Source organism: Haplochromis burtoni, unplaced genomic scaffold (genome assembly GCF_018398535.1).
Source record: "Haplochromis burtoni strain Fernald_Lab_line unplaced genomic scaffold, NCSU_Asbu1 Contig_345, whole genome shotgun sequence".
In the NCBI taxonomy this organism is placed as follows: domain Eukaryota; kingdom Metazoa; phylum Chordata; class Actinopteri; order Cichliformes; family Cichlidae; genus Haplochromis; species Haplochromis burtoni.
The window spans coordinates 475,313-488,582 of record NW_024582706.1 but is presented as its reverse complement, the minus strand read 5'-3'; the positions used below and the strand labels follow the sequence as shown (position 1 = coordinate 488,582).

The 13,270-nt window shown below is 38.7% G+C and overlaps 2 protein-coding genes across 4 annotated transcripts in view; one reads left to right on the top strand and one right to left on the bottom strand.

Annotated features, from left to right (window-relative positions):
• Positions 1 to 35: 35 nt before the first annotated feature.
• Positions 36 to 10,172, bottom strand: pde5aa (phosphodiesterase 5A, cGMP-specific, a). The gene is made up of 20 exons (XM_005942619.3): positions 9,524 to 10,172; positions 8,585 to 9,251; positions 7,795 to 7,878; positions 7,580 to 7,660; positions 7,372 to 7,461; positions 7,124 to 7,276; positions 6,907 to 6,974; positions 6,658 to 6,806; positions 5,977 to 6,152; positions 5,809 to 5,859; positions 5,174 to 5,320; positions 4,289 to 4,417; positions 3,168 to 3,262; positions 2,913 to 3,000; positions 2,630 to 2,730; positions 2,443 to 2,520; positions 2,280 to 2,343; positions 2,103 to 2,177; positions 1,350 to 1,433; positions 36 to 1,164 (listed from the first exon to the last, which is right to left on the bottom strand). The coding sequence occupies exons 1-20, from the start codon at positions 9,799 to 9,801 to the stop codon at positions 994 to 996; spliced, it is 2,829 nt and encodes a 942-aa protein (XP_005942681.1). The 5' UTR covers positions 9,802 to 10,172; the 3' UTR covers positions 36 to 993.
• A 982-nt stretch (positions 10,173 to 11,154) lies between these two features.
• Positions 11,155 to 13,270, top strand: part of ppp2r2ca (protein phosphatase 2, regulatory subunit B, gamma a) — an 8,041-nt gene continuing 5,925 nt past the window's right edge. The window contains exons 1-4 of one of the 3 annotated variants that reach the window (XM_005942618.2): positions 11,155 to 11,449; positions 12,096 to 12,289; positions 12,685 to 12,782; positions 12,905 to 13,088. In XM_005942618.2, the coding sequence (XP_005942680.1) occupies positions 12,226 to 12,289; positions 12,685 to 12,782; positions 12,905 to 13,088 (346 nt within the window). In that variant the 5' untranslated portion in view covers positions 11,155 to 11,449; positions 12,096 to 12,225. Of the gene's footprint in view, positions 11,450 to 11,918; positions 12,290 to 12,684; positions 12,783 to 12,904; positions 13,089 to 13,270 lie in introns of all 3 variants that reach the window. The other 2 variants (XM_005942616.2, XM_014340182.2) reach the window with 2 other exon arrangements.

Here is a 13,270-nt window from a genome sequence, read left to right as displayed (position 1 = left end):
TAATAATAATAATAAATTGGCTTACTATACACTCATCTGCCCCTTTTGCCTCTACAGTTCAGCTAAATAACTACTTACTATTAACAAGGTTATGCAAATCATATAGAAGGTACGTGACAATACTTTGAACATTTTAGGCTGGATAATTATTTAAAATGCATGCTGTATATGTGTGGTGAAAAATATCTTTATTGCTCAGTTTCAGATGGTGGAAATAACATTAGTTGTTATCAGTTCTGCCAAATTTCAAGATAACCTTGTAAGTCAGAGCCAATAAAGGGGAACAATTAATAGAATTAGCACAGGGTCAAAGTGCTCCAAAGAGCCATTATGGAAAGAAAGTCAAATCAGATAAAAAAAAAAATATGTAGATGTCAGTAATCTAATAAAATAAATAGTTGAATACAAGTTCACAAAATTGATTATGTTATAGATCACTGTACTAATTTGATGGTATGTGGAAAGGAAGCAGTACTTTTAAAATACTTATGCATTTGAAAATCTGGATACAGGTCTTACGAAACTCAGTGTAGCACAGATAAAAAATACAAATACAGATATGGTGTGCAAATAATCAAAGTCATTTTTCAGACTTTCAAAGCTTCACTGCTAAATAAACAGATTAATGTAGGCTCAATGTGAAGGCAGAGCAGTCCATCCCCTAACCTAACACTCCATACAGAGAGAACATAAATGTGAATGTAGCTTTTAATGTAAAGTACTTTGAGAAGCTATTTAGTACATCTTTACATACAGTAAATGCATTTAATTTGCTATTATATATGTGGCACAATAAGTTGTTTGCAATACAAGTGCAGGAATAATCATAACCGTGAGGGCCACTGCATAACATATTAACCAGTTTGCTCATCAAAGTTCTGATGTGTGAGCAATAGGTCAATCTTCACTTAGAAGAATGAAGATAGAACATATGGGCAAGCCTCCTTTTAGCCTCTGAAGCCACGTGTCTTCATCTTCTCTCCAGTCCGCTGTTCATTGGTCTGTCTGTGTCTCTCCCTTAAAGTCTTCATGCAGTGATGGGTCTGTACTAATGTTTTCATTGTTTTCTTTTTCTTGTTCATCAGCAAGTTGCAGCCAGTTTTCTCTGTTCTTCTTACACCCATTTAGCAAAGGAGAGCAGGAGTCAAACAGTCTCGATACAGTCTGAGGGACAGAGGCAAAGACAGAGACGGGATTGTTGATAGAACAGTGGAAATTACAACTGATCTTAAGGGAACAAGATGGCAACAAGGGGAATTCTGTGATGAAATATATAAGGACACATACATGCAAGTAGAATATACAGTTATCTACACATTGCTTACACAATACCAATAGTAATAACACACCTTGTAGAGTGGATAGCAGACCTCATCAATGTATTCAACTTGCATATACGGCAGTCGAGTGCTGTTTTCTCTGTTCATTATGTCCTAGTGAAAAGTAAGCATAAAGTGGCTGTTAAAAAGCACTTAAAGCACTTACAGAAGATCAGATAGAATTGTAAAAGTATGCAGTACTTGAATATGAACATTTATATATGAAGATTAATTCAACCCCAAACACTGCAAGCTACATTAAATTTACTTCACTCTGAATGGGGAAAAATGCATCAGAAATACACAACAGGCTTTATAAAGCTTTATGTATTCAAAGATATTGTTATTTTTGTTATAGTGTAGACAGAGTAACAGTAACATTTTATGAAAACCCTTTTTTGAATCTGTGTAAACAAAATAAGAATTTTTTTAAACCACAGTGACAAAAATGTGAAGATATTCTGAGACATACCAGTGTTTGTGGTTATGTATTTTTTCAAAGAACAGTCTTTGGCACCGTGATACTGTTATACGACGGGGTAGATGCAATTGTAGCGCAACAAGAAATAAGACAACAGCATGCCTTTTAAACTTAAAAACATTTATCATCAGACTAAAACAAGATATTCACAAATGATTGGATTCTTGTTTGATTCCAATCATGAAAAAATAATATTGATTTAAATTCCTTTTTATGTGCGCACACTTTTTTATCCGGATGTGAGTTCCACTCAACATTTTCAGAATCCTTGGCACACTACAAATCCTGCAAGCTCCACTTACAATGGGTTTGATTTTGAACTCTTCCCTCTCTTTGTCCCCCTGTGCAAAGAACTCCATGGCAACCAAACTGGCAATCTGTTAGGCGGAAGAGTGAGGTTAAGGTTGCAGTGAGAAAGGATTGAGAGATGAAGCATGAAGTGTTTTATTTTTCATTCAGAGCTACTTTGTGAGACCTACTCTTTTTTGTTCAGGCCAAGGCTTTGTGATAGCAGAGAGGTCACTGGCTGTCATCAGCATTGACCTGTGGGGTAAAGTAATAGCTTACAACACAGTGCATTCTCTTGGTTTACCAAGCACAACAATATAATATGCTTCTGATTCTAATTTATGTGATTCTCACCTGAGCAAGTCTCTTTGTTTCTCACTTTTCCAGCTCACTCCACTTTTGTTAGCAAGAGAAAAGAACTCCTTTCTTCTTCTGAAAAAAAAAATAAATTAAAAACAGCCAGAAGAAACATGGGTTAAAATAAGACTGACTTAATGTGTAATCTACGTCTTCTATGACATTTTTAATGTTTCAGACGTACTCCATGTAGACGGTCAGGTCTGTGGCAAGGATTGCCCTTTTGATTAAGTGTAATAGAGCTTTGTGCTCTTCAGCAGACAGACCGCTAAGAATCTGACTGCCCTGGAAGATGAGAGAGAGAAAGAAAGTAAATTAAATTGAAGACTACAAGTTCACACACAGAGATCAAAATAATCTAATTATTTCACAAGTGGAATGATTGCAGAATAATAGATATAGTATATAAGCTTCATTTGAACGTCCTGTTGTGTGCATGCAAACATAACTTATTTCTTGCATCTTACAGTGTTGTTTAGGATGAAGACACACAGGTTGTAGTGGTGGTTCTCAAGAGAGGAGTGTCCATATAACTGAGCTAAAGGCTGATGAGTCCTGAGAGAAAAAAGAAAGAAAGAATCAGGACTGAATATAAGTAGGCAGTGACTAATAAGTGTTATAGATAGTACAAATCAAAATAAATACAAATAATTATGGTCTAGATAATTTAGAGAAAAAATAAGTAATGGAGTAAATGTGAGAGATGAAGAAGTAACATTTACCTTTCTATGAAGGAATTATTAACTCCTCTGTGATCAACATCATGATTCAGAGTGGCTATCATCAACGCTAAGATCTCCAGACGAGAAAAAATGGTCTAACATATGAACAGAAAGAAACAGGTTGTAATAATGAAGAAAATTATTTTCCTGCATTTTATAATTGAACGCTTTATAGGAAAAAAAATAATAAGTGAGAAAATAATCATCTGCACATGTATATATTGCACATGTGCTACACAAAATAAAATAAAGTTTGTATCAATAGGTGGCTCATGTACTGTCAAAAGTCGATAATAAAAGTTTCTAACAGATAAGATGATAAAGGACCAACCCCAATTGGAGCTGAAGTCTATGGATCCCTACACACGAGTATATGTAAGGGTAAAAAACAGGAAGCAGGAATTTATGGATAGTTGATGATGCAAAATCACTAAATCATTTTTAATTTTTTTTTTGTATTTTAATTGTATTTAAATAATCTTTAATCTAAAAGAATTAAGTGATAAGACAGTAAAATGTTAGATAGTAATGTCATTTTCTATCTGAACAAATACTGAAAAAAAAAAGTGTAACTGTAATTCTACTATTCAATGTTTGATGTAAAAGAAATGAAGTACGACAAATGATACTTCCATTTTAGTGTTACTAATACCAGTCAGTGTCTTCATTGAATATCCCACATAATTAAGCTCCAGACTATAACAGATACAAATATGCATAACAGATACAGCTTGGTCCTGGTACAGAGACCCCCAGGGTGGCCATATACCTGGATCCCCAAAAAGCTCCAGGTATATTAAAACACTGGTGAGTGAATGGCAGAAGTCACTTGAGTTGAGGCGTAGGCATGTGTCTGATTGTTACAGACAGCAGTTAAGAGGTTTTGGCAAGATCTAAAATTAATCCTCTTCCAAACAGTTAAGAGCACTGAGTATGGAAGGACAACCCTGGCAGTCCTCAACTGACTCCTCCCAAAACTTCTGAGCTACAGGACAGATGAAACTCCGGCGGCATTATGCAAATGTCACAGTGTGACTGTCACATGGACACATAGAATGGATTGTAAACAAAATTATAATAATAGCAACTACAGACCCACTCTGCTTTTACCACAAACTAACCTGGAGTTGGTCTGTTGCCATGAGCATTGCAAACATGCTTTGAGCAGTGCTCACTGCATGGTGCCAGTTGTGGTACGGTACGTTGTTCCTGTAGCCACGTTTCACAGTCAAAACCCACTGGCAAAGACTCTGGAAGGATGAGATATGTAAAATTGATAAATAATAGAAATTGAGAATATTTAAGGTATTAGGTGATTCTATTATGCTTTTCTAGTTTGTCAGTAGTGAAATTCCTGTAACTCAAAGAGACATATTGAACTACATATTGTCAAATGTAAGAGCTAATAAGATAACACTAAAATATCCATTATGAACTCATATTCTCCTCTCTCAAAGGTCCTTTTCCCACTAACGTGATTCCTGTTTTGGTGCCTTAGATAAGATGGAGTTAATGAAATGAAAAAAAGACCAATGCCAGTGAAACAAGCTTGAACCACCACAGAACCCCAGGGTTTCACAGTCCTTAACATCAGTAGCTACACAACAGGATTTTACCAAGAAATTCACAGATAACTTGCAGATGCAGCTTGCAGGTTTTGACAGAGAAGCTTTTCTTCTTACCAAAATCTCTTTACCCCAACTTTTAAAATGGAACATTGTGAAATGCTTAGTTATTAAACTTTGAATTTTGTGCTTGTTCAAAAGCCACAAAGGCCAAACTGGCTTCACACTAACACTGATACAAGCACTATCCTGTATCCTGATTGAAAAAAAGATGTAAAAGAAGCATGATGTGTATGAAACAGGATTTTTGAATTCATAAATACTTATGAAACAAGCCTATTAATGTCATTTTGTTCTAAAACAAACAAACAAAAATTAACTGTTTCCTCATTTATATGATAAAGAAAATGACGCTACTAATATTAATAGAAGCTGAGCTACCTTGTAGTCTATGTTAAAATCCTGCACCAAATTGAGATCCAGGAACATGCGAATCGGGGATTGTGTTGTCGTGTCTTCTGGCACGCCGAAACCAGAGAAATGGAAGTCTAGAATATTCAGCAATTCAGCAGAAGGAATGGTGGCCTCCTAAAAACACAACCAATAAAAGAAATTGAAATGTACTCTTCAGGACGTTCAAGCACAAACACACACAAACAAAATAGAACTTGAGCTCTTTTCCTCAGTTTACCTAGTTGTGTAAACACAGAAAACCCATCTAGCTTTAACATGGGTGAGGAGGTTACCTTAACCTTTGCACTCACATTCAGTGATAGCAGCTGATCAAGAGCTTTAAGTTGTTAGGGCATTAGTTCTACAATAGCATTAAAGCCTGTAAATCTGGCCTCTTGGAACAAAGCAAGGGTTGATTGCTTGACTACTGCCATAGTGATTAAAAAAATAGGAAGAGTGGAGAAGGAAGGCATTTAACAGAAAGAACAAGGTATATGAAAGAAAAGGGAACAAATGTGTGCGCTATTTACTTTAAATCACTATTTACATGCACGATGCCACGCTGTAACAGGGATAAACTGGATAAAAAGAGAAAGGCTGATTTCTTCCAAAGAAAGACTCACCTGCAATGCCTGGATTTCCTGCTCTGCTGCAGTGATGTGGTAGGCAAGGACCTGCACAATTACAATAAACAAAGAAAACTCAGAAACAAAACTTTAAGATTTGTTAACGTATGAATTATTTTTCTGACTCTTCTCTAACTTACTAATTGGGCGAGATAGTGTTCTCACCTCCTGTGTGACCTCTATACTGGCCCTCCGCTCCTCAGTGATCTGGACTGCCTGAGCATACTGTAGAGCCAGGCCACAATACACTGCCAGGTCTTCCAAAAGGCGCTCGTCATATCGGTTAAAGACTTCCATTTCATCTGAGTCTCTGCTTTGTTTGTTCATCAGCTGGCACACAGCTAAATGACATTAAAAGACAGATGGTTGTGTAGCTTGAGCACAAAGTTCTTCAAATTATGTTTTTGTTTTTAACACATAGTCTAGTTGCTTTCTGTGGTAAAGCTGAGATGGGCAACTTGTTTTTGGAATCACTGGGAAAAAAATCACAATAATAATCTCAGCATCTAAATATTCAAGTGGCTAGAAAAGATAACTGGATTAAAAACTGAAACAATTTTATAAAATGTCCAGATCTGGTCTTCTCAGAGCAGATCACAGTAAGTAGTATAAAGACTGAAAAGGTCTAAACAGTAAGTAAGGATTTCTAGCTGTGAAAGGTCACTGCAAATCATCTGTGAAACCTATTATTTTATATTATTTGATACTATTTTATTTTCTATTTTAATAAGAGAGCTTTGTATGCTGTGCTTCATTTGTGCTTGTCTGGTAACAGAGGTGTGAAAGGTTTATTTTCAAATTCTATCCTGTTTACAATGTTTACTGCCATTCAAGAAAAGAACTTACCGATAACATTTTCAGATCTCTCATTTCTAACTGGGCAGCAGATGAGACTCCTTTTCAGTTCATCAGAACTCTTCGACATATTAAGTGTTTCCATAGAAGTCAGGGTTCGAAAGGCATATGACGGATCTATATTCCTGAGGTCATGCTCCCTGAAAAATTATACTTTCAAATTACAAAACCCCCCAAATATCCCATATTTGTTTTAAAAGTAAATCACACTCAAGGACTTGCAAAGTCTCCGGACAATACCTTCTGTAGATCTGGCAGGTTGATCCGAGCTCCTCACATTCCAAATGTATAACTCTTGAGAATAAAGTCTGTAATCAAAAGACAAAAATGAAAAACAAAACAAAACAAAACAAAAAAAAATGAAAACATTGTGTATGGCTAAAAATATTGTACTATATTCTGAACAGACAAAGTAATGGAAAACAAGGAAATTGAGCAGGATGTCAAGATAATGTACCTTTTCTTCAGTGTCTGAAGTTTGCTCACTGGGGATAAAGATGGTGCAGTATTGAGCGTGTGTAAAGGGCATGATGGTGGCAGCCATCTTACTCAGCATAACTTCAAGGGAATGGTGCTCCTTTGATAGTACTTGTGCCATCTCTATCAAAGCCTGGACCACACACACACACACATATGCATGAAGATATTACTTAGATATACATGTTACAAGGCATAAAACGATTTTAAACTGTTCTCTGGCTTTACCTTACTGCGTTTAGCCTCTTGTCTCGCACCTTCATACAGCTGGACATTATCCAGGACAGTCCCCAACACATCCATGTGATTTGACAACACCTTAAAACAAAATCAAACGCGTATTTATGGGTGGTAAGCATTAAGACAAGGCAAATATCTGACATTATAAATAATGTATAATAGAAAAAAATCTCCATACTAAAGTCCAATCCCTCACCTTTTCATCAATGTTTGTGAAAACAGAACGTGATCCATCGCAACTATTTCTTTTGTTGATCATTAGCAGGACACCTAAAACCTGTTCAAAAAAAGAAAACGTTTTATTTTCATCCAACCTATATTTAAAATTCTGTTATGACAATGAACAATATGCCACTGAAAAATCCACAGGACATTTACATTAGTTAAAGGTATTTGCAACGGCACACATACCTCTCCCCTATGGTTGCCGATAGGAACACTCAGAACCGTCCTGATCTTTGATGTTTGATCATTGGCTAAGTTGAATCTGGGGTCCTGTTGGGACAAATAAGGAAAACATAAGTGCATGTAAGAGGATCACTTAATATTAATTACTTAACAGCAACATGTTTTAAACATATCCTATCCAACAGTCTTATGTATGTTAGATATTTGTGGCAACTGAGTAGCAACAGACTTTAATACCTGAACTAACTTTAATCTCTTCATAACCCTTTGTTGTTAAGCTATTGGGTCAGCGCTGTTCATCAGCTTTAGCCACATCTGACCAAAAATACCCACACTTCTCAGGATGCTTGGCATCTACCTAGTTATTAGGGACAACCCATGCACACTCACGCTGACTGGGTTTACCTGGTGTTCAACTCTTCCAGGCACACATTCCAAATCACCTTACTTGTGAGGGCAAGAAGAGCTGCTGTGACCACCACCTGTAAGCCTTTTAGACAGCTTTGGCATGAATCTACTTTTGTGGGGGTGTATGTGTGGGCATGTGCGAGGAAAGGACAGTAATCCAAGGTTTATCACTGGAAGCAGTCACTAAAAGGATTAAAAGAAACTGCGTCATCAGGGATTCCCTATCAGGCTTCTTCAAATAGCCATGTCATCATCTCAAAACAGACTTTCAGGAAATGGGTGACTCATTAAACATGCAGTCCTCATTTCTGATTTTTAATCCCTCGCCTGTGCCCTGGAACATGGGAGTTAAGCCTACATGTACAATCATGACATCAACATTTACCTCAGATGCATCTCTTAGATTTATTGGTGAAGCTGTAGCCATTACGCATCCCATGATCCCTTTTACCAGTTCTAGATGAGCTTGGCTGTATGGGTTTCCCTCATTCAAGTGCCCCAGTGATGTTAGGGCTATCACGTCTTCCAAGCTACTCCTTCCACCACAGTGTTTCCGTACAAGAGAGAGCGAACCACCCTCTGCTCCCAGTAGCTCCCCAACATGGATCACAGCCCCCTGGCAGAGCTCTGCTAAAGAACCCATACAGCTTAGGCCTTCTCCTAGGAGCCCCATCATCCAAGGGCAGCCGTCACCATGGCCACATGAAGTGGGTGGAAAAAACTGTGGAGGGTGGGGTAAGCTAGATGAGCAGGGGCAAACGGGAGCTCGTGGTTGACAGGGAGAAAACTGAAAACGGGAACAACGAGGTAAGCAGAGAGAGCATGGTGAATGGCTTTCTTTATCATCTGGACCAAAGTGGTCCATCCATTCAGGGACACTGAGATTTGAAGCGAGGCGTCTGTCTGTCAAAGTTAAAACGTTCAGGTCTGAGCTTCTCAATGGGGAAGAATTTCTCCGATAAGGTGCCTTCATGAGCGCCTCGGAATGGTCAGAGCTCCTCCTTTGAAAACTTGACAGAAGTGGGGACATTTCTGTCTGTGGACAACTGACCCTGAAATCATACACAGATTACATGATTTATTTAAAAGCAAAACTAAAATAAAGTACTTAAAATTTGTATAATAAGTATTAAACGTATATGTGGAAACATAATTTTATCTAATGCAGCTTATATTTTCATTACTAATAAAGTGTTCACCTTTACAAGCGTTTTATTCAACAAAAGTTTGTTAAAAACGTTTTAATCGCACATTATAATTTTGAGGGATCTGAGTAATTTGAGTTTCAGCTAAAACTGTAGAGGTATAAAATGTAAACTCTTACGCTGAGGTTCTGCGTAAAAAGTAAGCCCTTGTGAAGTCGGAGTGGTCATCCAACCATGCGTCCTCTTGGTAGCTTGTCGTACCATCTCCAAACTTCCTGCTATGCAACCTGGACCTTGGACTCCACAGTGGGGAGAAGAACCAGCCCGTGCCTTGCACCATCGGCGAGTCGCTCACGATTCCCCTGCGCATCGACTCCGCGCCAGCGTCCGGAGATGCCCCAGGACTCACGCTGCCAGGCTCCATGGACTCTAGCGCTTCAGAGTGAAGGCAGGGCATCCCCTCGCTCAGGTAAATCGAGAAAAGATCGGGTAAACTCAGTTTTTACGCCCAGTGAGCTATCTAAGAGAAACACCTCGAACGCGAGGAGGCAGAAAGTAAGACAGACTAACGACTTGCCAGAGAGCAGAGCATAAAGAGCCCGTGAAAACGATTGCGTCAAGGTAATCCCTTGACCTTTATTTAGCCGATATCCACTAAAGGAACCTGATTAAATGGATTTGCTCTAACCCCCGGCTCGTACATGTTATGAACTCGTCATTTAAATTTAACACCTGTGTCCAAGTGTCCAAAAAAGTAAATATCTTAGAACTAGGAAAACCAACCTATTGTGATATTTATTTGTACAATAACAACAAAGCACCAACATGTCCTCATTTAAATAGTAATTAATAGGTTAATCCTAATTATTTGGCTTGAAGTACAGAACGAGCAATAAAACCAAGTAAAAAGGACAAAATACGGTTTAATCATCATAAGTACACAACATATTATGTGTTATTCACTTACGTGATGTGGATAAACTATAAATTAACCTTTACGCTTTATATAAAAAAAGCATGATAGGTGATCACATGATCAGCAAATATTTGAGCTTTGCAATTTAGACCTTTAGAATTAAAATAAACAACCAAGAACAACATGAACACAGTCAGATATCATTACAGATATATAGCATTAACTGGACATTAGAAGATTATTTCACACTGTGCTAATATGTTACAAAATAGTACTTTGCCCTCTTAAACAAGAAATAAATTTGAGTAAAATGTAACTGAGATATATAAAATCAAAAGTTTCTTTTATTTAAATAATTAATGATGGAGCAAAATAGGCTTGGTGTAAACTGAATGCCAACTGTATACCAGTCAAGTACATTTCATTTAGCCAGATTCTGTTAAATACATTTATACGTGCAACATAAGTACAACATAACATAAATTGTACTCCTTGCAAAAAAAGAAAAGAAAAGAAAAGCCGAAGATCATAAAAGCAAGGTGACCAGAACAATGTTTATTTAGTTTTTAGGGAATATCACACAGTGCTGTAATAAGAAAGGGCTTTTCAAACATTCTTTGACTGATATCTTGTTTATCCTTTTCTTATCATGTTTTATTTTCTGGAGACAAATAACTGAAATTGTAGCGACATACCATCAATTGGTGTGTGAGGTTTTAAAAGTTTCTTTTAAAGAATTCTTCTTTCATCTGTTTAAATTGCTCTGCAGTCCTCAATATTATTTTTACTTTGGACAGAAAACTGCATGCTGGTATGTGCCACTCAGTATTTAAGGGCTCCCTCTGCTGGTCTTGTGTACTTCTCATCACCTGCAGTGGGTGGATCCTCCAGTGACAGCTATACTGTGATTGGCTGCTCCAGTAGGAGGCTGCCATGACACATTGGATGCTGCACGGATCCACAGCATCAGCAGGCAACGGACCTCCATCCTCCTCGTTATCCCTCTCTCTTTCTCTTTTTTCTCCTCCTTTGCCTCTCCTCCTCTCACTACTACCCCTGCTCTCTCTTCTCTGTCCCTTCTCCTCCCACTTGGAAAGACACGCAGGCCTGTTTGAGTACACTGCAGCAGAGGTCCATTAACACAACAGCAGCAGGAATAGCAGCAGCAGCGACAGCAGCAGGCGGACTGGTAGGTGTGCTGAGGCCTGTCTCCCTCCTTATTGCAGCACAGGCAAGACATCGCATTCTCCTCTGATCACTGTCAAGGACTATCTTTTTGAGAAGTGTGCGTGCATGTGAGAGCAGGAATCTGGCAAGTAGTCAAAGAGGACTACCACACCCTGGGAACATTATTACCAGTGGTAGGGCTGAATGTAGCAGCTGATATTTTCATTCTCATGCTATGTTCATTATGTACTTATTTCTGAGCTTAAACACAAGGATTCATCTTTTGCTTTTCTCTGCTCTAGTTGTTTGTTGCTTTTCCTTCATTCTACAGCACTGTGATTTGATTCAGCACCCACTAGGCCTTGTTCGTCTACACACGTGTCTTTGCTAATGAATGCATTGAATGTCTAACTAAGGTCACATCATTTGCCATGCTGTGCGCACATATTGTCAGCCTACCTAATGACAGCCTTCGTCTTTCCTTTCCAAAGCTGTCTTCATCACCAGCCTCTCCATCCACCGTTCTCTCTTCTGTCCTCCTGCATCTTAATTTCCTCTCACTCCCATTCCTCTTTCCTAAAACCCTGTTCCTCCTTCCCCCGCCCCTTGCATTCCAGTCTCAATCTCTTCGACGTGCCTTTTCTTCTTCCTGCCGGCTGGTTTCCCAGGATGCCTTTTTCCAGGCCGCTCCGTTAGGCCCTACCAGCATGGGCGGAGACTGGGTGGGGAGAGACATTACGGATTGGACCCTTCCCCTCAGGACGGGCGCACTGGCGGGTCACCCTCCCTCAGCTTCAGATGGGCGAGGACGCTGAGAGCCCCAAAATCAACCACACCTTCCTGCGAGACTACGTCACTGAAGGTAGAGCGGACGATGTCTCGCTGCCATCTCTGTGGTGTCAGATAACATACTGGTATAATTGAACAGATTAATTTCAGCTTCCTGCATTGCACAGTAGAAGGAATGTATGATGACACTGCCTGACTCAGCAACAGACACTTTCATAATTTAAATTTTCCTTAGGCATCATAGACATAAATGGTTGATTTATGGTTTAGAGTAACTGAAATAATATGTGATTTTATTAATTTTTTTTTCATTGCCAGCCTTTTCTACATTGTTATGGTCACTTAATCATCTGTGCTTTTTTTGCCATGTCTGCCTAACGTTCTCGCTACTCTATCATTGCTGCGGTTTTCTTTTCTTCTTTCTATACTTTTGTTTAATTGCCTCCAATATTCCTATCTTCCTTACAGCTGATGTCATCTCTACAGTGGAGTTTAACCAGACAGGGGACCTTCTGGCCACGGGGGACAAAGGTGGCCGGGTGGTCATCTTTCAGAGAGAGACTGAGGTTAGCTTACAATGCAAAACCACCACTTTCTGTACACATGCTTTTTTTAAAAAAATAGCTTCGTGCACATACTGTAAATGCATGCTGAAAGCCGTGTTTTCCTCACTGTCTGCCCTGGGCAGCCGAAAGGTGAATCAGAGGAGGTGGGCGAGACAGGGGACTCTGGGGAGTACAATGTCTACAGCACGTTTCAGAGCCACGAGCCTGACTTTGACTACCTGAAGAGTGTGGAGATAGAAGAAAAAATTAACAAGATCAGATGGCTGCCACAGCAGAACGCAGCACATTTCCTCCTCTCCACCAATGGTGAGAAATCAGTGACTTCTCAGTCTCTATCAGAACATCATATTGATTGTTGGTTGTGGTAAAATGAAGTATACATGCATATAGGTTTTATCTATCTATCTATCTATCTATCTATCTATCTATCTATCTATCTATCTATCTATCTATCTATCTATCTATCTATCTATCTATCTATCTATCTA